The sequence below is a fragment of the Podarcis liolepis genome (assembly GCF_965112155.1).
Source record: "Podarcis liolepis genome assembly, chromosome: 1".
In the NCBI taxonomy this organism is placed as follows: Eukaryota; Metazoa; Chordata; class Lepidosauria; order Squamata; family Lacertidae; genus Podarcis; species Podarcis liolepis.
This window is the reverse complement of record NC_139554.1, coordinates 126,537,004-126,564,065: the sequence shown is the minus strand read 5'-3', so window position 1 is coordinate 126,564,065 and position 27,062 is coordinate 126,537,004. Positions and strand designations below refer to the sequence as shown.

General features: G+C 45.5%; 1 protein-coding gene across 4 annotated transcripts in view; it reads left to right on the top strand.

The window, feature by feature from the left end:
* Positions 1-1,061: 1,061 nt before the first annotated feature.
* CCDC150 (coiled-coil domain containing 150) overlaps positions 1,062-27,062 on the top strand; it is a 46,607-nt gene continuing 20,606 nt past the window's right edge. For 2 of the 4 annotated variants that reach the window (XM_083467843.1, XM_083467844.1), the window contains exons 1-16: positions 3,884-4,083; positions 5,997-6,217; positions 7,326-7,504; positions 9,045-9,113; positions 10,005-10,121; positions 12,303-12,432; positions 14,883-14,926; positions 15,202-15,294; positions 16,455-16,562; positions 17,604-17,728; positions 18,487-18,664; positions 19,015-19,083; positions 19,552-19,644; positions 22,855-22,938; positions 24,977-25,084; positions 26,301-26,363. In XM_083467843.1, coding sequence (XP_083323969.1) covers positions 3,917-4,083; positions 5,997-6,217; positions 7,326-7,504; positions 9,045-9,113; positions 10,005-10,121; positions 12,303-12,432; positions 14,883-14,926; positions 15,202-15,294; positions 16,455-16,562; positions 17,604-17,728; positions 18,487-18,664; positions 19,015-19,083; positions 19,552-19,644; positions 22,855-22,938; positions 24,977-25,084; positions 26,301-26,363 — 1,848 coding nt within the window. In that variant the 5' untranslated portion in view covers positions 3,884-3,916. Of the gene's footprint in view, positions 1,193-1,273; positions 1,290-3,883; positions 4,084-5,996; positions 6,218-7,325; positions 7,505-9,044; positions 9,114-10,004; positions 10,122-12,302; positions 12,433-14,882; positions 14,927-15,201; positions 15,295-16,454; positions 16,563-17,603; positions 17,729-18,486; positions 18,665-19,014; positions 19,084-19,551; positions 19,645-22,854; positions 22,939-24,976; positions 25,085-26,300; positions 26,364-27,062 lie in introns of those variants that run through there. The other 2 variants (XM_083467841.1, XM_083467842.1) reach the window with 2 other exon arrangements.

Here is a 27,062-nt window from a genome sequence, read left to right as displayed (position 1 = left end):
GCTTCCTGCTCCTCAGGCTCTCGGGCCGCTGGGCAGCAGGCTGTCGTTAGGCAGTGGAGGAGGCGTCCCGGAGCCTCGCAAGCAAGCACAGGGTTCCAGCAGTCTGGCCAGCCGCGCCATGTCCACGACATTGGCGGCGTCTTCGGTGGGCGGCGGCTCCCGGGACTACAAGCACTATTTCTGAGTTATCGGAGTCTGTAACCAGAAGCGTATGTAACCTGAAGCGTCTGTAACCCGAGGTACCACTGTATTTAGATTTTGGTCTGTTAGCAGTACAGTGGTACCTCAGGTTACAGACGCTTCAGGTTACATACGCTTCAGGTTACAGACTCCGCTAACCCAGAAATAGTACCTCGGGTTAAGAACTTTGCTTCAGGATGAGAACAGAAATCGTGCTGTGGCGCCGCGGCAGCTGCAGGAGGCTCCATTAGCTAAAGTAGTGCTTCAGGTTAAGAACAGTTTCAGGTTAAGAACGGACCTCCGGAACAAATTAAGTACTTAACCCGAGGTACCACTGTACATCATTTTTTGACCCAGCAGGAGGAGGAGACCCAATCCCTTACCAACAATCATTCTGATTCTTTGGTCACCCAGAAGTGTGTGTCTTGATTCTTCCTGGTTTTGGTATAATTTCCCACATCGTTGCTTATTATGCAGGGGGGAAAGAACCATTCGGCTATATGGGTATAATGTGAGCCATAATGGGTTTCCAGGTTTTGTTGTATGTATGAGCCCGCCACATATTTACCGTGGGCGACCTTCAGCTCTTGAGTTCCAAGCAGAGAAACACACAGACAGACAGGAAACAACACTTTCTGAAATCCAGCAAGAGCTGCAGCGACAAAAAAACAAAGAAAAACGCGCGCACCCAGAAACGACCCATCCCGGTGCGCTTCTCTGCGCCGAGGCGGTGTTTTGGTTTGCATTGAACTCGATCAATCATTTCCACTTTAAGATCCTGCTATGTTGGGAAAGCGGTGGGGGGGAGGGACTACAAGTCCCATAATGCAGCGAAAGTGGCCGCCCCTTCTGGGCAAAGCATGTCGGTTTGAAGCCGGGGAGGAGCTCCATGGAAACATATTCCGCGCGCAGCGGCGCGGGGCGGAGAGGAGGAGGAGTCCGCGGCCGCTGCGCTCCGGAGGTAGCCGGGGAGAGAGAGCCGGGGCGCTTCCCGCCGCCTCCAGGGAAAGCGGTAAGTTGCAAAGAAGGAAGAAAGTGAAGTGGATCCGGAGTGTGCAGGGCGAGGCGAGGAAAAGGAGGATCAGCTGAGCCGGTGCGATCATTAATCAGTAATCCATCAATTAGGCCAACTGGGACGCAGACCTCGTTTGTTGACCGTTGAGGGACACCGTTTCTATACAGATTAGCTTTTGCTCTATGTTAAAAAAAACAACCCAACTGGTGATTTTTTTGCTTTTATATTTCCAAGAATCCTATCGTTTCTGGTTTTTTTGGAAATGGAAGTTAGCATTTTTTTTTTTATTCTCCCTCCCCTCCAGGTTGGGATGTGTGCAAATATGTTAGCCTCGCCTAGGGCGCAAAATAGCCAGGCACCAGCAGACTGGGTGCGCTGCTTAGGGGTTGCTAATAATAATAATAATGTGATTTAATTAAGGATGGGGATTAGGGATAGGTGGGCATATCTGTTTTGTTATCATTTGTATTGGCCTTCTGCAGCAAGTCTTGGGGATTTGAAAACGGTGAGCACTTTCATTTCTTAAGTGACAGTTTTGTTGTTTCTGCATCTTGGGAATATCGGTTTTGTAAGCACGGGCGTAGCTAAGCGGGGTGGGGGGCAGCTGCACCCCCCTCCCCAATCAAGTAAATAAATAAAAATAACTAACTGACCAATCTTGTTGCAGATAGCTCAGTTCTGCCCCTGTCCCATAATTCCTGGCTACACCCATGTTTTCAAGTTTATATTAATAGTATTTTTTCGAAACTAAATGATTATATACTGTACACCAAAAGAATAGAGAGGGTCACTAGGAAGAGAGAGGGGTTGGTGGGTTGGAGTCTCAGATGCAGGGAATTGTTGGACGCAGAAGGAAGAACACGGGGAAATGATATCACTGGGATGGATTGAAAATGATAATTCTTACTAGTTTTCCATTACAGTCCAATAATAGCCTCGTTATAAAGGTAAAGGGACCCCTGACCATTAGGTCCAGTCGTGACCGACTCTGGGGTTGTGGCGCTGATCTTGCTCTATAGGCCGAGGGAGCCGGTGTACTGCTTCTGGGTCATGTGGCCAGCATGACTAAGCCGCTTCTGGCGAACCAGAGCAGCGCATGGAAACGCCGTTTACCTTCCCGCAAGAGCGGTACCTATTTATCTACTTGCACTTTGTGCTTTCAAACTACTAGGCTGGCAGGAGCAGGGACCGAGCAACGGGAGCTCACCCCATCGCGGGGATTCGAACCGCCGACCTTCTGATCAGCAAGTCCTAGGCGGTGGTTTAATGATACTAATACCAATCATTCGGATACCAAATTATATAGTTTAGGTGCCCCTCCCCCCGCGTGCTAGAATGGATGGTTTGATTGTTTTCTTCATTTCTGCCTTCCAACGTCTTATTAATTTCAATTACCCTAAAGTCACAATAACAATCCCTTATGCAACAACTGCAATATTCACAACTTCCATTCTTATCGATGCATTAAATGATTTATGAAACTACAAGTGCGGCACACAATCTATAACCTTATTCTTCCTGTGTTTGGCAATTATTCTGTCCGTGATGTTTCTTCCTGATATCGCTTCTGCCTGCAAGCAGGGGCCAGCCAAGTGGCCCTAGAACCCTAAACGCAAAGGCATCAAGGCGATAGCAGCTGACTTCCACTCAGTTGTTTCTCCCTGGGATCTGTTTAGTAAGGAACATGTGAAGCTTTCTTTGAACACGGAGGATGTTTCAGCTGTATTGTCTGCTTTGACTTGAAGTGTCTCTCTCTCACTCACTTAGAGGCATTTCCACCTGCTTAACTAGTCCTTTTCAGTGGAAACACCTGGGAATGAAAGGTGGCGGGGGAGCTGTCAGCAGGCGAAGAGCCTGCCACTAAGCCTGTCCCATTCCTCCGATAAATGGGAGGTGCGCTGCTGCTTCTCCAGCAGGCGTTCCAAATCACAGCCACTGATTTAAATTAATTGCGTGTTATCGGAAGAAGTCATTTTTTGGTTCATTATGCTCCGTCTACTGCCAATCAGTTCTAGTGTTTGGAGAGACCATGCGTTTTGTGAAAGTGGAGACTGGAATTTTAAATAGAGAATTTTTAGCATCTAATTCAAAATTCCCAGGATTCTTAAGGGTAAGCCATGGCATAGATAATCCTCTGGGCCCTATTAGAGATGTAGTACCTCGTACCTATGGGACCGCCTCTCCCGGTATGCCCCACGGAGGACCTTAAGGTCCATAAATAGCAACACCCTAGAGGTCCCAGGCCCTAAGGAAGTTAGATTAGCCTCAACCAGAGCCAGGGGCTTCTCAACACTGGCTCCGGCCTGGTGGAACGCTCTGTCTCATGAGACCAGGGCCCTGCAGGATCTGATTTCTTTCCGCAGGGCCTGTAAGACAGAGTTGTTCCACCTGGCCTTTGGCTTAGAATCAGTTTGATTCCCTTCCCCTCTTTCTTTTTCCTTTCTCCTCCTGTGAAGAGGCTGCATCTTAATGTTTTAATGTTGAATTTTAATCTTGTTTTTTAAAATTGTATTTTAATCAACTTGTTTTTATTATTAGTTGTTAGCCGCCCTGAGCCCAGTCTTGGCTGGGGAGGGCGGGGTATAAATAAATTTATTAGTAGTAGTAGTAGTAGTAGTAGTAGTAATCTCATTGACTCAGTTCTCTCCTTTTTTTGATGTTCTGCTTCTCTCTCTTTCTATTGGATGATCAAGAGGTATCTCTGACTTTGTTTGCAGTTCAATGTTGAATGCTGAGACGGTGATGGCAAGGCCAATAATCTTCCCAGTGAGTGTCCATTCGACAGCTCCTGAAACCTTTGTGGTGCTGAACCAGAGGATGAAAGTAGTTGAAGAGCAGACAAATGCACTTTTGAAGGAACTGCATACGCTGGGCATTGATGGACAAAGGTATAGTCAAAATAAATGCTTTGAAGCACAAATGTATGAATGTTTACATGGAAATAAGTTCCACGGTAATTTCCAGGGATGTAAATACAGGACTTCAACCTTCATTCTGCATTTTCCTTTATTTGTGTGATCATCTCTCTCTCTCTGAATGTTTGACTGGCCTTTGCTACCAGCACCCAAGTTATTATGAAGTTGATGTATTCTGATTTTAATCAGTCTTCTGAAACAATACCGTATTGTATTGTTTTGAGTCGATGTAGTTAAGTTTTGTTGCAGATGAAGGGCACTGAAGTGAATGAGGTATTGACATAAAGATCAGACCTTTTTATTTACAGTCATGGGGGAAAATAAAGTGAATTCTTTGAATTCTGTGGGTTTACATATCGGGACATAATCACAATCATTTGTTACTTAAAGGTAAAGGGACCCCCGACCATTAGGTCTAGTCGTGGCCGACTCTGGGGTTGCGGCGCTCATCTCGCTTTATTGGCCGAGGGAGCCGGCGTACAGCTTCCAGGTCATGTGGCCAGCATGACTAAGCCGCTTCTGGCAAACCACAGCAGTGCACGGAAACACTGTTTACCTTCCTGCCAGAGCAGTACCTATTTATCTACTTGCACTTTTGACGTGCTTTCGAACTGCTAGGTGGGCAGGAGCAGGGCCTGAGCAACAGGAGCTCACCCCATCGCAGGGATTCAAACCGCCGACCTTCTGATTAGCAAGTCCTAGGCTCTGTGGTTTAACCCACAGCGCCACCCGCGACCCTTTCATTTGTTCCTTAGCAGGCCTTAAAACTGGGTAAATGCAACCTCAGATCAACAACAACACATGACATATTATATCATGTCATGATTTATGTAACAGAAATAAAGCCAAGATGGAGAAATCATGTGTGAAAAAGTAACAACATCCTTACTGCTTCCATAGGAATTAAGAGGCTAAGTAGGAGACAGGGTCTGCTAATCAAATGCCCTTGCTTAATTGATCACTGGCAAGTGTGCCCACCAGTGGTCTTGCCATCTAGGGATGATGGGAGTTGTAGTCCAACAATAGTTGGGGATCCAAGTTTGAGAAACGCTAATGCAGGGTTTCCCAACCTTGGGTCTCCAGCTGTTTTTGGACTACAACTCCCATCATCTCTAGCTAGTAGGACCACGGGTCAGGGATGATGGCAATTGTAGTCCAAAAACGGCTGGAGACCCAAGTTTGGGAAACTGCCCTAGTGCAGTGGTGGTGCCCTACTGATGTTGCTGGACTACAACTCCCATCATCCCTGGCCATTGGTGGTGACTCCTTCCATAACCTGTAAGTGTTGGCTTGTTTCAAGAGTTGGAAGTTGGCTTGTTACAAGAAACCATAGCTGAGACAAACCACAGTTTCACCATGTTTGGATATAATAATAAACTGCTGTAATTAAAAACAGAGGAGAAAGCTTCTGATCTCCTCTTTGTGGCTGTGCTGGAAGCGGGAGATGATGGCGAGGAAGCAGTTGAGCCTGTGACACTTTCGCCTGCGATGCTAAACCGAAGTTGAGCTTTGTATCCAAATGAGGGAAATCTCTGTGTATGTACATCTTCCATGGATTCCCTGTTGGTGAAAGTAGATTATCTTCTTTCAGGGCATGGGCGTAGCCAGGATTTTTGTTGGGGAGGGGCAGGACTTTTGTTTGGGGGGTGGGAGAACCGGCCTGATTGATCAGTTAGTTAAGTATTTCTATTGTTTTACTTGATGGGGACTACACCCATGTTTTAGGGGTGAATTCAGGGACCCCTGCCCTACACAATTTGCAGCGAGAAATGGGTTTTGCCTCTTAGCTGTGTTCCAGATTGCAGCCATGCAGGCAGATAATATGTGCATGATATTGTATGCACATGTGGAATCACAGCAACGAATGGGCATCTTGTTTCTTCCAGCATGGAACTCTTCCCTTCGAAACCCTTGGAGAACTCTGAAGGCCACCAGACCATCAGCCCCGTCCGTGCCAGAACGGCATTTGGCGGAGCAAAGGACACGCTGTGGCAGACCTGCGAAACGCTTGTGAATCGGATGTGCCGGCTCGAAAGCGTTGTGCAGACGATAAAGCTGAGTATGTTCCGGCTGCAGACGGAAAAAGAGCTGAACCCAAAGCATGCAGGTAACTGCAGGGGCTGGGAACCAAAGGCTGGTGCATGCAATGACGTTAGATTCATGGGTTGTTGTTTAGTCGTGTCCGACTCTTTGTGACCCCCTGGACCAGAGCATGCCAGGCACTCCTGTCTTCCACTGCCTCCCGCAGTTTGGTCAAACTCATGCTGGTAGCTTCGAGAACACTGTCCAACCATCTCGTCCTCTGTCATCCCCTTCTCCTTGAGCCCTCCATCCTTCCCAACATCAGGGTCTTTTCCAGGGAGTCTTCTCTTCTCATGAGGTGGCCAAAGTATTGGAGTCTCAGCTTCAGGATCTGTCCTTCCAGTGAGCACTCAGGGCTGATTTCCTTCAGAATGGAGAAGTTTGATCATATTGCAATCCATGGGACTCTCAAGAGTCTCCTCCAGCACCACAATTCAAAAGCATCAATTCTTTGGCAATCAGCCTTCTTTATCTAACGCAGGGGTCAGCAGACTGTTTCAGCAGGGGGCCAGTCCACTGTCCCTCAGACCTTGTGGGGGCCAGACTTTATTCTGAAAAAAATAAATGAATGAATTCCTATGCCCCACAAATAACCCAGAGATGCATTTTAAATAAAAGGGCACATTCTACTCATGTAAAAACACCTTGATTCCCAGACCGTCCGTGGACTAGACTGAGAAGGCGATTGGGCTGGATCCGGCCCCCGGGCCTTAAGTTGGCCTACCCATGAATCCATATAGTATCCATATAGTTAAAGCTATGGTTTCTCAGTAGTGATGTATGGAAGTGAGAGCTGGACCATAAAGAAGGCTGATTCCTTCAGGTATACTGGGCTGAGGCAGTTTAGGGCTTTAAAGCTCAGCACCAACACTTTGAATTGTGCTCGGAAACGTACGGGGAGCCAATGTAGGTCTTTCAGGACCGGTGTTAGATGGTCTCAGGGGCCACTCCCACTGGCTGGTTCCAAACGGCAGGCCACCAGTCCCCCACCTTTGCTCTGAACCATTTTTGGGTGCGGCATTGAAGCCTACTTCACATTTCAAACCGGGCAAAGAAACCTTCAACATGGTGTCTGCTCTCGAAAGCCTGAGAAGCCGGGCTCAGTGCAATGCACCTCCGTTTCTGTCTTGCAGCCAATTTAGAGCAGCGCCTGAACGCGATACAGGAGGAGCACATCGGAGAACTGAAGGTTCTTCACATGGAGGGAAGAGTGCTATGCCAGCAGCTGAGGGAGTCCCGGGAAGAGGAGGAAAAAGCCAGAGGTCAAGTTCAAAAGCTGAGCGCCGCTCTGGAGATTGCAACTGCCACAAAGGTACTGAAACTTGTGGTGATCTAGTCCTGGCGTCTTGAACTTCGGCCCTCCAGATGTTTTGGGACTACAATTCCCATCATCCCTGACCACTGGTCCTGCTAGCTAGGGATCATGGGAGTTGTAGTCCCAAAACATCTGGAGGGCCGAGGTTGAGGAAGCCAGATCTAGTCTGTTAACCAAATCGATTTAAATCACTAGTCAATAAGACTTGATTTAAATCTCTCTCTTTTTACTGACAGACTTATCCTTGCTGGTATAATCTTAATATTTACAACCCGATGAAGGTTTCATTTTTGGAATAATAATTTTTCAGGGTAGTTTTTACAGTTATATCAAAAAGTACTGATTTGGTTATGCTATTAGAAATACAAAGACAGATAATTATGAAATTATTGTGAGATTTAATACGTTAACTGTTTATATTTGGACAACTTTTCTGCTGTACTTTATTGGAAGGAGAAAAATAATCATTTCCTTAATAACAATGTAAACAAATTATTTAACTAAAAAAAAAGAACATCATATCATAGGTATCCATGTTTGCTAACTGATATGGTTAAACATAAAAAAACACACCCCGACTGAGTTTTAGCACGCATGAAAAACATAAAACAAATCCTTAAAAATCCAGTTTAAATTTTTAAAAATCTGATTTTTTTTAGTATTTTTTTTTATATAATTGATTTTTATCCACCCTGCTGTTAACAGATCTGCCGTTTTGTAGATCACTGTTGCTATACTGCGGACTTCGAAAGATTGCTAAATGTTAATATGCTGTAAGGTTTAGACGTGCGTCATACCGAAAATGGGAACGATTGAGAGTTGCTATTCTTTTGCTGTATCTCTCAAAATGGGCTAGAAATCATACGGCGGCAGCTGGACCGAAGAGTAGAGCTCACACTCTTATCGGTTTGGTTGCTTGTATGGAAAGGATGGGGGGGAACATTCTACAGTTGGAAGAGAGCCCTAGAATCATCTAGTCCAACGCGCTGCAATGCAGGAATCTCAACATGTGGTCTCCCATCCAGTATTGCAACCATACCAGACCCTGCTTAGCTTTGCAAATGCGCTAGCTGTTACTAAGAATTGCAGATAGGCTTCCTCTCTTAAAAAGCATTCTGGGTTAGCTCCTCTATCACACAACACCAGTCCCAATTATTACTATTTTATTTTCCGGGGAGCTAGACTTCATTCTAGTTCCAAATTCGGGGGGGGGGATTGCCCTTAATGTTAAACATATGTATTACAAAAAACTTATACTCAGAGTTATATATATATGTATTATAAACTTGGAGGTGGAGGGAAGTGTAGTCTGATAACTGCCTTCCCCATTTCTAAACATTCTGATGGTGTGGCTTAAGACGCCAGGCTCAGAGCGCTGCGAAAGTTGTTTTCCGCCACATCAAGTGTCAGAAAAGTTTGTTGGAAACACAGTTCAGTTTGAAGAGCAATCGGGATGCATTACAAAGAGCCCAGCTTTGCGGAAAACAAAAGCATTTGACCATCCAGCCCACCCATGTCCTGCTGTTGGTTTTTGCAGAGAGATGTAACGGTTGCCGCAGATGAGCTGAGGGCAGCGAAAAATAAGATGAACCGTAAACTGCAAGAGGTAAGGGCAGAAGGGTGTTTAGGTTACCATGGGGGGACGGGGAGTGAAGAAGATGAGCTCCCTAAAAATTCAAGAAGGCATGGCAATTGAAACAAGGAAATAAATCCACTGGCGATGCTCACATTTTCCATCAGGTGCCCCTCTGTTTGGAGGGATTGCATCCATTTCGAAGGCCAGCGCGTGTTTTGAATATTTGAGATGAAACTGTTTCAAGCTATGGATAGGTGTAGAATGCAGTGGTACCTCTGGTTACATACTTAATTCGTTCTGGAGGTCTGTTCTTAAGCTGAAACTGTTCTTAACCTGAAGCACCACTTTAGCTAATGGGGCCTCCCGCTGCTGCCGCGCCGCCAGAGCACGATTTCTGTTCTCATCCTGAAGCAAAGTTCTTAACCTGAGGTAATATTTCTGGGTTAGCAGAGTCTGTAACCTGAAGCGTATGTAACCTGAGGTACCACTGTATTTGCTAAGAGTGTTCTGCCGTCGTCCACGTTGCGATAGGCAAATAGAGCCGTACCTTGGAACCCGAACGCCTTGCGACTCGAACGTTTTGTCTCCCGAGCGCCGCAAACCTGGAGCGTTCCGGTTTGTAAACGTTCTTTGGAACCCGAATATCCTGCGCGACTTCTGCAGTTTCTGATTGGCTGCAGGAAGCTCCTGCAGGCAATCGGAAACTGTGCCTTGGTTTCCGAATGTTTTCCGAAGTCGAACGGACTTCCGGAACGGATTCTGTTTGACTTCCGAGGTACCGCTGTAGAGACGATTGCACATTTCCAGTGCTCCCTCCCAGTGCCAAGCAAATTGCCTATCCTAGAGCTTAGAGTCGCACACTCTTGTAGCACTGGTTTGAAACGGAACTGGTTTTCCCAACGCCTGCTTTGTCGCTTGCAGCTGACGGAGAAGCTGTCCAAGGAGTCCAGCACGCGGCAGTCCTTGGAAGAATCCCAAGCAGTCCTCCTTTATCGGATGCATGAAATGGAAGCGACGGTGGAAAACGAAAGGAAGCAGGTGGGTGAAGCGTCCGTTCTCGTTCTCACCAGAACAATACAGTTTTGCAGGCTATTGACAGACTACAGCGCTACCTCGGGTTAAGAACTTAATTTGTTCTTAACCTGAAGCACCATTTTAGCTAATGGGACCTCCTTCTGCTGCCGCGCCACTGGAGCACGATTTCTGTTCTTATCCTGAAGCAAAGTTCTTAACCTGAAGCACTATTTCTGGGTTAGCGGAGTCTGTAACCTGAAGCGTATGTAACCTGAAGCGTATGTAACCCGAGGTACCACTGTACTATTGTTTCAACAGCATACTATTCATATTATTAATTAATCGATTAAGTCTGTATACCGCCCTATACCTGTAGATCTCAGGGTGGTTCGCAACATATAATTACAATATAAAAATACATAATATATAGTAAGAACAGAAGCAAACCAACAATCTCCCCTTCCGCAGCACATTTAAATATCAAAATGCTCCTCCTCCTCCTATGGCAGGGAGGCTTGGCTGGGGCCTTCATTTAGGTTCCAGGCAAAAAAAAATGTTCCTTTTTAACCAGACCTTTGACTGATTGACATCAAATGCCCTTTTAAAATGTGCTGGGGCGTTATTGAATTCTTCTTGTTTTTTATTACTTATTTTGCGTTTTTAATATTGCGATTCTGTGTAGTGAATCGCCCTGTGACCTGCAGGTATGGGGAGGTGTAAAAAAATTAATTAATGCAGTGGTACCTCTGGTTACCTACTTAATTCGTTCCAGAGGTCCGTTCTTAACTTGAAACTGGTCTTAACCTGAAGCACCACTTTAGCTAATGGGGCCTCCCGCTGCTGCCGCGCCGCCAGAGCATGATTTCTGTTCTCATCCTGAAGCAAAGTTCTTAACCCAAGGTAATATTTCTGGGTTACCGGAGTCTGTAACCTGAAGCATATGTAACCTGAAGCATATGTAACCCGAGGTACCACTGTAATAATAATAATATAGCAATTCTTTAGTATAATAATAATAACACACATTTTAAAAAGGAAGCTCTACAACTTTTCTCCAGACCTACTGCATGACCTTCCCCTGCTGTGCAGGCAAGAATATATACACATTCTTGCATACCGGTAAATTAAATAATGATAATAATAATAATAATTTATTTATACCCCGCCCATCTGGCTGGATTTCCCCAGCCACTCTGGGCAGCTTCCAACAAAATATTAAAATACAATAGTTTGTTAAACATTAAAAGCTTCCCTAAACAGGTCTGCCTTCAAATGTCTTCTAAAAGTCTGGTAGTTGTTTTTCTCTTTGACATCTGGTGGGAGGGCGTTCCACAGGGCGGGTGCCACTACCGAGAAGGCCCTCTGCCTGCTTCCCTGTAACTAAGATGGGTGGGGTATAAGTAATAAACTAGTAGTAGTAGTAGTAGTAGCAGCAGTAGTATCAGTAGTCTATACTGGTAGGCACTCTGCAGATTCATGCACAGTTCTTTTCCAGCCCTTTTTGAAGTTGCATGGGGTTGAATCTGGGGTCTTTTGCATGCAAAAGATGGCCTCTGCCACTGAATCACAATCCAAGATTTCCAGTCTTCTCTCCCTGAGCCTTAAGGGTGTGTGTAGGAGGGGAGATTAAGGGTGTGCAGTTATTTATTACCTGCCCTTCACCATAAGGTCCCAGGGCAGGTTGCAGCATGAAAAGCAATATTAAAAACAACTTTTTGGTTGCCAAAATGGCAAAAATGGCCAGAAGAATCAGAAATCAGGAAGACCAAAATTTTAATAAAGAGTGGGGGAAATTTATAACTTATCTTAAAGACCATTGTAAACAGTTAGAATTGTTAGCAGGATTGGAATAACACTTGTAGTTTAATAGTGAATTTTGGACAAAACGGAGATGTAAAAGATTTGGGTTATTGTAAAAGATGCAGGAGGGAATGGCTAACAATAGGACCCACAACGGGGAGGAGGGAAGTCCAGGAGATTCTAAGGAATCTTGTTTTTATCTTGTATGTTGGATATGGGATCGTAAAACTGTAATCTGAAAAACCAAATAAATGAAATTTAAAAAATAAAACTTTTTTGGTTGCAAACAGTACAGCTATAGCTTGTTCATCCTTCAGCTGTCTAGCTCAATGAAAGGCTTTGTTGGTGGTTATTTTTTATTTTTAAAAAGAAATTACTGAATGCGTTATTTGGATGCCATTACAGGTTCATATTCTGCAAGAGGACTGTAACAGCCTCCGCCAAGATATTGAGATATCTCGGGAGAGGCTGCGAAGGGAGGAAGAGAGAGCTCTAAAGCTGGAACAGCAGTGCGCACAGCTTAAATCGGATCTAGGTATGCAAGTCGTTTTGGATCTTCTTCATGCCTTAAGACTAGTACACACTCCATGAGAACCAGTGTGGTGTAGTGGTTAAGAGCAGTGGACTCGTAATCTGGTGAACCGGATTCGATTCCCTGCTCCTCCACATGCAGCTGCTGGGTGATCTTGGGCTAGTCACACTTCTCTGAAGTCTCTCAGCCCCACTCACCTCCCAGAGTGTTTGTTGTGGGGGAGGAAGGGAAAGGAGAATGTTAGCCGCTTTGAGACTCCTTCGGGTAGTGATAAAGCGGGATAACAAATCCAAACTCTTCTTCTTCTTCATGCGCTCCACCTGTAACAATTGGCAGTTTAATGTGTGAAGTGACTCGCTGAAAACCACTGCAGTGTGTAAGCTCTGTCTGTGGTATTAAATCTGCAATGGCCTGTTCCCATGTGAAAGGACTGTGAGACCAGCTCAAGTCTTAAGAATGGGCCTTTTGGATGTCTTTCCAGCCTCTCTGACGAAATAGGAAAGTATATCTTAGGAGGTCTGGAGCCTAAACATAGGATGGCCTATAAATGTGAATAATAATAATAAATTTATTATTTATACCCCGCCCATCTGGCTGGGTTTCCCCAGCCACTCTGGGTGGCTACCAATAAAAGATTAAAAATACATTAAAACATCAGTCATTGAAAACTTCCCTAAACAGGACTGCCTTCAGATGTCTTCTAAACGTCAGATACTGTAGTTGTTTATTTCCTTGACATCTGCTGGGAGGGCATTCCACGGAGTGGGTGCCACTACCAAGAAGGCCCTCTGTCTGGCTCCCTGTAACCTTACGCCTTGAGTGAGGGAACCACCAGAAGGCCCTCGGAGCTGGACCTCAGTGTCCGGGCTGAACAATGGGGGTGGAGACGCTCCTTCAGGTTATACTGGGCCGAGGCTGTTGAGGGCTTTAAAGGTCAGCACCAATTAAACAAACATTAACATTAACTGCAATAATAGTGGGATAGGCATTGACAAACTGAATGAGGACAAATATATTTAGAGATGACACAAAACGTAGCAAGTGGCTATGCAGCCGACGCCTAAGGATTTTGTAGTGACTGTTGGAGATGCTGAAAAGAGAGTTGATTGAGCTTTGAGGGAATTGTTTTTTTGCTGGCTGCATAGCTATTGGGACATTTCAACAACAAAAAATTACAGATGATCGGTTTCATCTGCAGTAGCTGTTACGGATTTTCATCAACACTTAACAGGGCCAGGTAATCTTTTACATGATAAACCGCAGTGCTGTCGTAGAATGCAACAGAATTAGTCTCACCAGGTTCATTTTATGAGTTTAAAGACCTCTTTATTAAAAAAATGAAAGGCACAAACTACAGTGGTACCTCGGGTTAAGTACTTAATTTGTTCTGGAGGTCTGTTCTTAACCTGAAACTGTTCTTAACCTGAAGCACCACTTTAGCTAAAGGGGCCTCCTGCTGCCGCCACGCCGCCGGAGCCCGATTTCTGTTCTTATCCTGAAGCAAAGTTCTTAACCCGAGGTACTATTTCTGGGTCTGTAACCTGAAGCGTATGTAACCTGAAGCATATGTAACCCGAGGTACCACTGTACTGCTTTGGCTTGTGTGAAAGCATTAACAGTCCACAGCCCAGCCCTGTAGCTCTTACTCAGAAGGAATTCCTTCCGAGTTCAGTGGAAATTATTTGCAAATAAGCCTGCATAAGGTTTCAGCAGCTAATCCAGGGGTTGGCAAAAAAATTTAGCTGCGGAGCGGTCCACTGGAAGAAGAGGTGAAGGGGGCAAGTAGTCCCACCTCCAGCCACTGCGCTTACCTTCCCTGGGGCTGCTACCGCCGCTGCTTCTCATGGGTAGGCAATGCAAGCTCGTCTGCTCCGCTCTGGCCCACAGGAGCACCAGGTTGGCGGCGGCAGAGGGAAGATGAGCGGCGCGAATGGGCTGGCTCCGGAGAGGGGCTGCTTAAAATGGCGCTCAGCCAGCTCAACCCAGCCCCCTTCCTCCTCTAGACAGGGCAGGGAGAAGCCAGGAGGAGGGAGGGAGGAGGCGCCACCGCAGTGTGTGTGAGGGGGGGGGAATGGAATGGTGCAGGGGGGAAATGGCGCAACCCGAACAAACAGAATCCCCACGCCGATCCACGGACGGTCCGCAGGCCGGATCCTGAAGGCAATTGGGCCTGATCCGGCCCCCGGGCCTTAGTTTGCCAACCCCTGAGCTAATCCTTTCTTAGGTTTACCATAAAAAATGTCATCTATCTTAATATTTGTCCTTGCTTGTTAGTCCGAAACAGTATTCTAGGGAAAAAAGAGCCTGGCGCAGCAGTTTCTGTAGCAGAGTTCTATATTTGGTGTTTTGATTTGGAAAAAAAACCCCAACAACATCTTAAGTGATGATGGTTAGCATTTTGATTAATAGCTTCAAAATCCAATGACGCTTTCTTTCTGTGGGTTCTGTTCTAGAATCCCGAGAGAATACCATCTCCAGGCTCAGCGAAGAAGGGAAAGTAAGTTTAAAAACAGGAATTTTAGAATTCGGCAGGATTCTCCCCCCACCCTTAATGTCTTGTCCCCATATATATCTACAGTTCAGGTAAGTGCAGCTGATACAGCGAGGGCATGAGGCTAATTATTCAAGAGCTCTACTAATTTAACTGCCCCATTACATGAAAAATGAGATGGAAAAACGGGATGTATTGACACACCCGGTTGAACTACTTGCAATGCTTTGCGTGTTTGAAGCATTTCCACCCAGGGAATCCTTTGTTTCCTCTTTCTTTAGGCTGCACGGCTGTCTCTGAGCAAGGAACACGAGGAGAACACACAGCTGCGATCAGAAATAGCCTCTCTGCGAGAGGTGGCAGAAAAAGTGCAAGTAATGGGATTTTGTTTTATTTTTTTTAAGGACTCGGTTCAAAATCATGTCTAGCAGAAAAGAGATAGCTTTGCCAAGGTCTGGATAAATTTTGCATGTGCCATTTTGTATGTGTGTGGAACTAGAGGCTGGGGAACAGTCACCCAGGAATGTCTGGTCGAGGTCTTTCCTTGAGGGCAAATGCAGTGTTATCCCTAAGACCTCCTGTTTAGTCTTAGTTTTGCCCTTGTTGAACTTGGCAGAGAGGAGGATGTGGAGTTATTGTTGGAAATGCACTGAAAAGGATATACCAAGAACTCTGGCCACAACTTTCAATTTAAGGAATAGTTCCTACTCAAGAGTTGAGATGAAAAACGTGTATATTCTGCTAAGAATAACAGTTTGAAGCTAGTAGTAAATTTAAATATAACATGTAAGTACGATGGTTTTAAGGTAATAGTAAGTTTGGATACAACGTTTAAGTACAGAAATAATGTAGTTATTTCTACATTATCTCAACTCTTGAGTAGGAACTATTCCTTAAATTGAAAGTTGTGGCCAGAGTCCTTGGTATATCCTTTTCAGAGAGGAGGATGTGGACAGAACCAGAACAAGTTGAATCCTGCCTGACATTGGCTGTAGGACCTAGCTACCTTAGGCCCATAGAATCCCCCTTTATTATTATTATTATTATTATTATTATTATTATTATTATTATTATTATCATCATCATCATAGAATCCCCCTTTATTATTATTATTATTATTATTATTATTATTATTATTATTATTTCCAATATAATATTTTACTGCTTTTTTCCATATTACATCACAATATAAATAAACCAAAGCCATCACCACATCCTCCCCATCCCCCCCATATATCCATCAATCAAACCTAAAATTCTTTTGTCCCTCCCCCCCACTTCCCTCCGCCCCCACTCAATTTCCTCTACATTCTGAGATTACATTTATCTTTGCATTTACAATCTCCTCAAATCTTCTATATATTCTTATTATATTCCCTTGCTAATTTACCTTCCCTCAGATACTTTACATTTTAATCTAGTCCTATTAGCATATCTTTTTTTTGAGCAATATTTTACCATATATTCTTAAGGAAGAAAGCTGGGAATCATGAGTTGATAGACACTTCTTGTGACACTTGTGTCCTTCCTCAAGGTGCTCAATGAGCAGCTGACCCAGCAGTGTGCAGAAATGAACGACACCCTTCGAAGTGTTACCGCGGAGAACGCTCAACTCATCTCGGATCACCAGGCCGCCCTAAAGGTGTGGAGCCATTTTCACGCACGTTTCAGAAACCGTCCTATTAATCTGTGATGCGTATGCTGTACACAATTTCCATAGGTTGGTGAGGGGTTATCTGGGTTGGGTTCTATCTATCTCCGAGCACGTGACAAAGGTAGGAGCAAAGAATTATGGGAGGCAAGCCCGTTCTCCTCAGTTTCCTTCTTTCTTTTTTCTAAAAAAATGATATTTATTGAGACAAAAAAAATTTAAAATTACACAGAAAAAGACAAAATTACAAAAAAGAAAAAAAGAAAAGCATAAGAAGAAAAATAAAAAATAAAACCATCGCTTTCAAATTCTCCAATTTCCGTTACCTTCTTTCCATGACTTCCTCCTCCTCCCATCTCTTGTATCTTGATTAATAATTGTCACAGCAAATCCTTTCCATAATTCATAATATTTTATCTTTACGTTACCTTACTCTATTATCATCTTGTCTTATAAAAACGACCTTAGAGCTTAAAACTTAAATCTTTTTACCACCTTTTTACCTTTTTGCCAAATTCTTTAAACATTTTTACAAGAGCCAAGTTATTTCATTTCAACATTTCCCCAACATTCATAAAATATTCCGTTCTCCTCAGTTTCCCCCCTCCCTGACAGACTTTTGTACCCACTAATATTTTGTAATATGTCAAGTGGGCTTCGTGTAACACAGAGTTTCCTCAAACTTAGGTCTCCAGAATTTGTCGGACTACAACTCCCATGATCCCTAGCTAACAGGACCAGTGGTCAGGGATGCTGGGAACTATAGTCTCAAAACATCTGGAGGCAACACTGTGGAAGCTCAATAGCCCGAGTCTGCACTAAGAAGCAGCCAAGGTGGTCTGGCCTCTTCACCAGCCTCAGCTTTTGTAGCTGGAGTCAATCTGGGTCCTGACCTCTCAGGCCAGGTGGAAAGAGGCCTGCAGTCAGTGAGCGGCTCTTCCAGCTCTTCACAGCCAAGATTTTCACGTTGAAAATGTTGGGTCTTCATTTTATCATTATAAACGCCTTTATAATTCCTCCTTTCTTTTTTAGGTGGAGCAGGATAAAATCAACCAGAAGCTGCAAGAACAAGACTTGATTCTGGATGCTGCCCGGGCCAGTATTACGGCGGAACTGCAGATTGTGCAGAATGAAAAAGCTCAGCTCCAGAGAGAGATGTGAGAGCCAAAGTATTCCTTTCCTATGTGTGGCCTGGCTTCTTGTTATGTCATATCCCCCCCCCCTCCCTCTATATAATCTTAATACAAGCTCTACTTCACTCTTAAATGCAAGGCGTCTCATTCTGTGGCATACATCTGCTGTCTGAAATGTGAGGCCTTTGGCTGCTTTTGAAGGTTGCAGAAGTAATAATAATAATAATAATAATAGTAATAATAATTTATTATTTATACCCTGCCCATCTGGCTGGGTTTCCCCAGCCACTCTGGGTGTCTCCCAACAGAATATTAAAAGCACAATAAAATGCCAAACATTTAAAACTTCCCAATACAGGGCTGCCTTCAGATGTCTTCTAAAAGTCAGATAGTTATCTCTCTCCTTGATATCTGAAAGGTTGGGTGCCACTACCAAGAAGGCCCTCTGCCTGGTTCCCTGTAACCTCGCTTTTTGCAGGGAGGGAACTGCCAGAAGGCCCTCGGCGCTGGGCCTCAGTGTCCGGGCAGAACGATGGGGGTGGAGACGCTCCTTCAGATATACTGGACCGAGGCCGTTTAGGGCTTTAAAGGTCAGCACCAACACTTTGAATTGTGCTTGGAAACGTACTAGGAGCCAATGTAGGTCTTTCAGGACCGGTGTTATGTGGTCTCGGTGGCCACTCCCAGTCGCCAGTCTAGCTGCCGCATTCTGGATTAGTTGTAGTTTCCTGTTCACCTTCAAAGGTGTGTGATGCATTTGTGTTCGCTTCTTTGCTCCACAGAGAAGCCTTGCGTGTAGCACACGCTGCCTGCGGGCATGAAGCGTCCGAACTCCAGGAGACCACAACCGCTCAAAAGGAGCTCCTGGAGTCCACAGTTGCCAGGATCCGAAGCGAACTGGAGGCAGCTCTGCAGGAGAGGGACTCTCTGCTGAAGGAGAAGGAGAGGCTAGAGGAACAGGTACCATGCACATTTGCCACGTTATTTTAAAAATATTGGGTTGCATTCTAGTGTTACCCAGAGTAAACCTGCTGAATTTAATGGGGATGGCTGACTTAGGTCTGTTTAATCTCAGTGGGTCCACTTTTGGTTGGAGACAAGTCGTTATATTGCGTGTGTAGATCAATAGTGGAGCAATGAGGAATAAAAGGAAATATAAGGAGCTGTGCCGGTACAGTTAGAAGCTGGCAGGCTAGGGTTTGGTAAGTTTATTTTCTCTCTCTCAAATACCTAGGGAGGTAAAATAGAACAGCTTGTATCCTCCTTTGGTGAGATTGATGATGGAGCTGTTTTTTAATCCTTGGTGGCAGATGCAGAAAACAATACATGAAATAACGGAAGAGAACAAAAGATTGGAAGCGGAACTAACAGAACACAAGGTATGATGGTCATTCATATCACGGCTGCCGACAAGACTGGTTTACACTCTGTTGGTATTGGGGATGCATCAGAATTAACTGGATTGTAGCGGTCGGTTCTGGATCCAGCACGGTTCTTCTAAATAAATTCAGTCAGAATAACTGAAGTTAAAATGAATACAAAGCCATACGTGACCTCACTTGGCTTGGGACATCGACAGCCTTTGTTGGTGGTGTACCAGCAACTGGGACGCGGGTGGTGCTGTGGTCTAAACCACTGAGCCTCTTGGGCTTGCCGATCGGAAGGTCGGCGGTTCGAATCCCCTCGATGGGGGGAGCTCCTGTTGCTCTGTCCCAGCTCCTGCCAAGCTAGCAGTTCAAAAGCAGTGTGAGTAGATAAGACTATTTTTTGTGTGTGAGCTGCCTTGAATTCTGGTGAAATAAAGAAGCCAGTAAATAATAACGGCAATTTCCCTTCTTTTTTTCAAGTTGGAAATCGGTCCACTCAAAGATACCGTGAAGGTGTTGGAAGAAGAAAACAAGAAATTAATGGAGCGGGAAGCTGCCTTGGAACACCAACATGTAATTTTCAGACTCAGCAGAAATAATTTCATAATATTTTCATAATACAGTGGTACCTCAGGTTATATATGCTTCAGGTTACATACGCTTCAGGTTACAGACTCCACTAACCCAGAAATAGTGCTTCAGGTTAAGAACTTTGCTTTACCACAAATTTATTCTTGTATGTAATGATAGCAGCTTGGATTTTGCTAGCCCCAAAATGGCGGGTGAGTGAGGACCCCAATAAGGAAGATTGGCAACTTAAAATGATAGAGTATGCAGAACTAGCAGGTCTAACGAATAAAATAAGAGAGTGAGAAGATCAAGTATATAAAGAGGAGTGGGAAATCTTTGTGGAGTATTTGGAAAATAAATGTAAACACGTGAAAACAAGGTAGCAGGACTAAGATAAATTCAACAGTGTAATGTAAATACAGGGAGAAATTGAATTAAATGGATACATAAGGATATGCAGGAGTGGAGGGAAATACAGGATAAGAACAGAAATCGTGCTCCGGCGGCACGGCAGCAGCAGCAGGAGGCCCCATTTGCCAAAGTGGTGCTTCAGGTTAAGAACAGTTTCAGGTTAAGAACGGACCTCCGGAACGAACTAAGTACTTAACCTGAGGTACCACTGTATTAGAACAAGCTTCTCCCTTAAAAAAAGAAAAGTAATCTGTAAAAAGAACGAATAGTAAGCAACACAGAACCAATGTGCTAAGAGTTTTGTCATTTCTTTGGGAAACCAATCTTTAATATCCATGTTCAATATATATTTACTTAGTTAAGGTGGGATAGCCCAGATGTTGGTGGCCCCAGATGTTGTTGGACTACAGCTCCCATCATCCCTGACCATTGACCATAATACAGGCTGGGGTTGATGGGAATTGTAGTCCCACAACATCAGCAAGGCGTACCCCACACTGGCTGCTCCTGAGCTAAGGCAAATGGCCTGTTTCATTTGGCTTGCTTCTGTTATTTCAAGTGTTCCGCCGCGATGGTGGACCACAGTGAAGATCTTGGTTTCTCCATCTCTGTCCAGCAAGAGAATCAGAGCCTGAGATCAGAGGGTTCTTACCAGGCCGAGGAAGTGGCCCTTTAGATGGCTCTTGACCAGGCTGCTCACAAATTATTGAACAATGCTACAGTTGTTGTTTAGTCGTTTAGTCATGTCCAACTCTTTGTGACCCCATGGACCAGAGCACGCCAGGCACTCCTGTCTTCCACTGCCTCCCGCAGTTTGGTCAAACTCATGCTGGTAGCTTCGAGAACACTATCCAACCATCTCGTCCTCTGTCGTCCCCTTCTCCTTGAGCCCTCCATCTTTCCCAACATCAGGGTCTTTTCCAGGGAGTCTTCTCTTCTCATGAGGTGGCCAAAGTACTGGAGCCTCAGCTTCACGATCTGTCTTTCCAGTGAGCACTCAGGGCTGATTTCCTTAAGAGTGGATAGGTTTGATCTTCTTGCAGTCCATGGGACTCTCAAGAGTCTCCTCCAGCACCATAATTCAAAAGCATCAATTCTTCGGCGATCAGCCTTCTTTATGGCCCAGCTCTCACTGGAGCAGGAACCGGCAAGCCACTCCAGTATCCCTGCCAAGAAAACTCCATGGACAAAGACAATGCTACAGTTAGGATTCCCTTTTTGAAAGGGAAAAGAGAACGACCTGGTAATGGTTGCTGCTGTTGCACACCACAGCCTCGGCCTCTTCTCCCATTGCTTCTACATGAGCAATGCAGACATCAGTGGGTGTAGGATGAAAACAAAACAGGGGACTTTATGTTGTTAAGAGGTGGAGCAGATAGTCCACTGTTGCATTCAAGTGGAATCAACATTTCTGGTGGAAATAAATCCCTGGGCATCTCTTGAATGGGCCATTTGGCTGCCCACTCCATGTGTTTGACCTCCCTATTGCGCAGACTGTATGTTCTCATGTCCCCTGCTTTCATCCTGCCTATATTTCAAAAAGGCTTTCTGACCTTGAAATCCCCTGGATAGTCAAATCATACTGAGGCTCAACTTTCCTACTGATTGAGTTAGAGAGTATGATCTCTGCATCTCTCCTCCTTTTGGCTACTGACATACACAACTGAAAGCTCCTGAAACACGTGTTTTTCTTCTTCCATTCAAGGGGGGGGGGGAATACTGGGCCTGGCTAAGCAAAGACTAAGAGCGGTACCTATTTATCTACTTGCACTTTGACGTGCTTTCGAACTGCTAAGTGGGCAGGAGATACCAAGTCTACGTAGATGTTAATCCTTTTACCGTTCAAATCCTTTTTAGCACCTCAGTGGCTGAATTAATTAGCAGAGTAGTTTCTCCCCCTTCGCTCAGATCATGTCCAAAACTTAAGTCCAATTTTTCATCTTAAGAATTGGAAGCTTGCTGCTAAATGGAGGCGACTTTGGAGAGTTGCGAAGAAATGTCCCAGCACCCCCCAGCCCCTCCTTCCTTCTGAATTTGGGGTCAGGTGTTCGGTGATCTGCAGATGAGCTGCCACTCCCCAGCCCAGGGAGTGTAGGGAGGCTGATTACCGTATTTTTTGCTCTATAGGACGCACCCGACCATAGGACACACCTTATTTTAGAGGGGGAGAACAAGGGGGGGAATTCTCCCCCTCTCTGCTCAGCGCCCCTTCAGCGAAGCGGCAGGAGAAACGGAACCCCTTCCATTTCTCCTCCCGCTTCGCTGAAGGGGCGCTGTGCAGCTCTCCCTCTCTGCTGAAACCAGGAGAATCTTGCTCTCCCAGCTTCAGCAAAAGGAACCTGAAGCCTTTGGAGCGCAGCGTGAGGTCCCACTGCGCTCCAAAGGCTTCAGGCGGCTATCCCTGAAGCCTGGAGAGCGAGAGGGGTCGGTGCGCACCGACCCCTCTCGCTCTCCAAGCTTCAGCGAAAGCAACGCGAAGCCTCCGGAGCGTGGAGGGAGCGCTCCCTCTGCGCTTCGGAGGCTTCGCGTTGCTATCGCTGAAGCCAAGGAGCCGGCATTTGCTCCATAGGACGCACACACATTTCCCCTTAATTTTTGAAGGGGGAAAAGTGCGTCCTATAGAGCGGAAAATACGGTACTCCCCTCTCAGCCTCTGATTCTGGAACGTACGGCGGTGATGGAATTCAGCCATCCTCCATCGCAGCTCGCCAGAAGCACCTCCTCAAACTAAGATGCTTTTTGAGTGTGGGTGTGGGTGTTTGTGAATGAATGAGAATGACCTCTGCTTTTGTCTTCCCCCAGCATGGGCAACAGCAAGTAAAGCAAGTTCTGGAAGAGCTGACGGACACCAAAAATAAACTGGCTTACGAGAAAGGGAAACTTCAGGTATGTCAGCCTTGTGGAGTAACACAAGCCACTGGCTGTTTGCCTTCTCTCAGTTCTTCCCTGCTGATAGACCTTTGCTCTTTTCAGTGCTGCTGTTTCCTGGGTGGGGATGAACAACTATCTCCGCTCCCCGCTCCCACCCAGCTTAAAAGGACTCAAGAGTTGCACGTTCCATAATTTTTAACAAATTGTCACCAAATCAATACAAATTCAACACAGATTTGAAAGTTGGGCTTCCCTCCCACCCAAGAAGTCCCCTCTATTTTCCTCCCTCCTTTGCTGCTTCCAAAAAAATAACTTTTTTCCAACTATCATTTCATCCCTTCTCCCTACACATCACCTGTTCGGTTACCAATTTCTGCTATGCCTTTTTATGCATTGTTCTAGCCTGTCCTCAAAATAGTCGAGTGTGGAGTAAATCCTCTTCTATCTATCTATAATAGTCGTTCGTAAGTCTTCAGACATTTCCTTCTGATACCTCTTGAGTAACACTTTGCCTGAGAAAAACAGATCTCGCTTCCTCCCAAACAACAATACACACATTCCTACTTAACATGGCCTTGGACGTTGCTGTCTGACATCTGGCCCCAGTAATCAACAACTTGGCCTCACTGGTGTGGCATGCAGGGGGTGAAAATGAAACCCCTAGGGGTGTGGTTTTCGTTTTTTGTTTTGTATAAATATACGCAGTGGTAGCTCAGGTTACATACGCTTCAGGTTACAGACTCCGCTAACCCAGAAATAGTGCTTCAGGTTAAGAACTTTGCTTCAGGATGAGAACAGAAATGCTGCAGCGGCAGCAGGAGGCCCCATTAGCTAAAGTGGTGCTTCAGGTTAAGAACAGTTTCAGGTTAAGTACAGACCTCCGTAACGAATTAAGTACTTAACCTGAGGTACCACTGTAATATACATCCCCCCTCCCACACTGCCAATCTCTCAGCATCAGAAATTAACAGGTAGGCTTCACAGAGGCAGAAGGAAGGGGGAAAGTCTTAATTTAAACCAGGCATAGGCAAACTCCAGCCCTCCGGATGTTTTGAGACTACAATTCCCATCATCCCTGACCACTGTTAGCTAGGGATGATGGGAGTTGTAGTTCCAAAACATCTGGAGTTTGCCTATGCCTGATTTAAACAATGCCTTGCATTTGGAGTCTTTATGACTACAGTGGTACCTCGGGTTAAGTACTTAATTCGTTCCGGAGGTCCGTACCTGAAACTGTTCTTAACCTGAAGCACCACTTTAGCTAATGGGGCCTCCTGCTGCTGCCGCGCCGCCAGAGCACGATTTCTGTTCTCATCCTGAAGCAAAGTTCTTAACCTGAAGCACTATTTCTGGGTTAGCAGAGTCTGTAACCTGAAGCGTATGTAACCTGAAGTGTATGTAACCTGAGGTATCACTGTATTTAGACAGGAAGACGAGGATGAAGACAGAAATAAGTTACCAGCTAGGAAGCATACATTTTCAGGGTCACAGGGAGCTGCCAAGTATCGCGTCAGACCCCATTCACTGGGAAATATGTCTCATTCATTTAAATGGGTCTTAGCTTTCACGCAAGTATCTTTAGGACAGCATTCATGAAATAGCTTTTCTCAGTTGAAAACAAGGCACCTTCAGAAACTCGCAGAAAAGTAGCTGTAAGTGGCCAGTGTGGGTTTTACAGTGGTACCTCAGGTTACATACGCTTCAGGTTACATACGCTTCAGGTTACACACTCCGCTAAACCAGAAATAGTGCTTCAGGTTAAGAACTTTGCTTCAGGATAAGAACAGAATTCTGGCTCCGGCGGCGCAGCGGCAGCAGGAGGCCCCATTAGCTAAAGTGGTGCTTCAGGTTAAAACAGTTTCAGGTTGAGAACGGACCTCTGGAATGAATTAAGTACTTAACCCGAGGTACCACTGTATTTAAATACCACCCGGATTGTGCCTTTATTGGACCCCTTTTTCCTCTGAGTTTGGCAAACGCCATTGCTGTTTCCAGAGCGCAGGCGCGTATTTCAGAAGGCTCTGGAACACGTGTCATTTTTCGTTTATCATAGACTAGAGTGAAGCAGCTGGAAGAAAAGGCGCAGTCCCTCCAGGACACACGCTCAGAAAACAGCCGGCTTCGCAAGCTGAACACCGCCTTGGAGACAAAGTGTAACCAGGTACCATCCAGTTATATTGACCTACATCGTGGGTTGCCAGTCTTTCTGGGCTGAAGGACAGGCTAGGGAAATTCCTCTTTGTGCCATGACATAATTGGATTCTGTACTCAGAAAGTCAGCGCAAAGATTTCTGCTTGCACAACAGAGCTTCCCACTCTCCTCCTCCTCCCCCTGTGTGCCCCCGAAATCTGTCCTAGGGGGGCAGGATGCACTCAGGAGAAGGGGTGGGGAGTCTCACTGTGCTAGTGGAAATCCTTGCACTGATAGTAGAATACTGCCCATTATGCTTGGTGCATATTTACATATTTTCTGCATTAATGAAACAGCAATATTTTGGCTTTCCTGGCATTTGGAAGCAGAGCGCTAGAAGTCTTAATCAAGCTTTCTGAGCATTGGTCAGGTATTGTTATTCTATTTTGCAGCTACTCTGCACCAGCATTAGGATTGGAAAACAATACAGTGGTAAAGGTAAAAGGTAAAGGGACCCCTGGCCATTAGGTCCAGTCGTGGCTGACTCGGGTTGCGGCGCTCATCTCGCTTTTTTGGCCAAGGGAGCCAGCGTACAGCTTCCGGGTCATGTGGCCAGTATGACTAAGCCGCTTCTGGCAAACCAGAGCAGCGCACGGAAACGCCGTTTACCTTCCCGCCTATTTATCTACTTGCACTTTGACGTGCTTTCGATCTGCTAGGTTGGCAGGAGCAGGGACTGAGCAACAGGAGCTCACCCCATCACGGGGATTCGAACCGATGACCTTCTGATCAGCAAGTCCTAGGCTCTGTGGTTTAACCTACAGCGCCACCCGCGTCCCTAGAATACAGTGGTACCTCGGATTAAGTACTTAATTCATGCCGGAGGTCCGTTCTTAACCTGAAACTGTTCTTAACCTGAAGCACCACTTTAGCTAATGGGGCCTCCTGCTGCCGCTGCGCTACCGGAGCACGATTTCTGTTCTCATCCTGAAGCAAAGTTCTTAACCCGAGGTACTATTTCTGGGTGAGCGGAGTCTGTAACCTGAAGCGTATGTAACCTGAAGCGTATGTAACCCGAGGTACCACTGTAATTCGTTTTTTCAAAAAAACTAAATTCTGTGCCAGTGTCCAGATTCCACGGGTGTTAATGAATGCATGGAAGGCAGATTGCTCAGGAGATATTGCTGGTGGAAACGAGCTTTCTTTGAAGAGCCTCGTTTCAGCTTTTCATTGCCTCACTTTTCAGATGAATGCCGAACTTGCCTCCATTAGGATCAACACACAGAGGATGGAAGCAAAGCTAAAACAGGTACTGGAACAATGGCAATGCCTTTCAGTTAAGAGCCAGTGTGGTGTAGTGGTTAAGAGCGGTAGTCTCGTAATCTGGGGAACCGGGTTCGCGTCTCTGCTCCTCCACATGCAGCTGCTGGGTGACCTTGGGCTAGTCACACTTCTCTGAGGTCTCTCAGCCTCACTCACCTCACAAGAGTGTTTGTTGTGGGGGAGGAAGGGAAAGGAGAATGTTAGCCGCTTTGAGACTCCTTAAAGGGAGTGAAAGGCGGGATATCAAATCCAAACTCTTCTTCTTCTTAACACCCTCATGTTTCGGACCGCAAAGGGTCCACAGCAAAGGACTCTATTCTTTCTGACAAATATACAGAATAAGAACAAACGGTGGCTGTTCAGATCATCGTTCTGGCGTCGTAAGGCCTGCCAGACTCTGCTTTCTAAATGCCTTACCTGTGCTGGGACTTATATTCAGCCTCACCTGAATATGTGATTTCTCAGTATGGCTAGTAAGTGAAGAAATATTGCAGGGGGAAGGGGAGAAACTCAGCCAAGGAACACAAGGCTTTCCACCTTGTCCTTCCTTCAAATCCGCTCTCATCCTGCACAGTTGTCTCTGGGCCAAAGAGATGGCTTGAGGGTTCATCACTTTCTATAGCTCCCAAAGCCATAGGGAAGGCTTGGGCTTGCTTGGGCCTCCCCAGAGTTGTTATGAGAACTA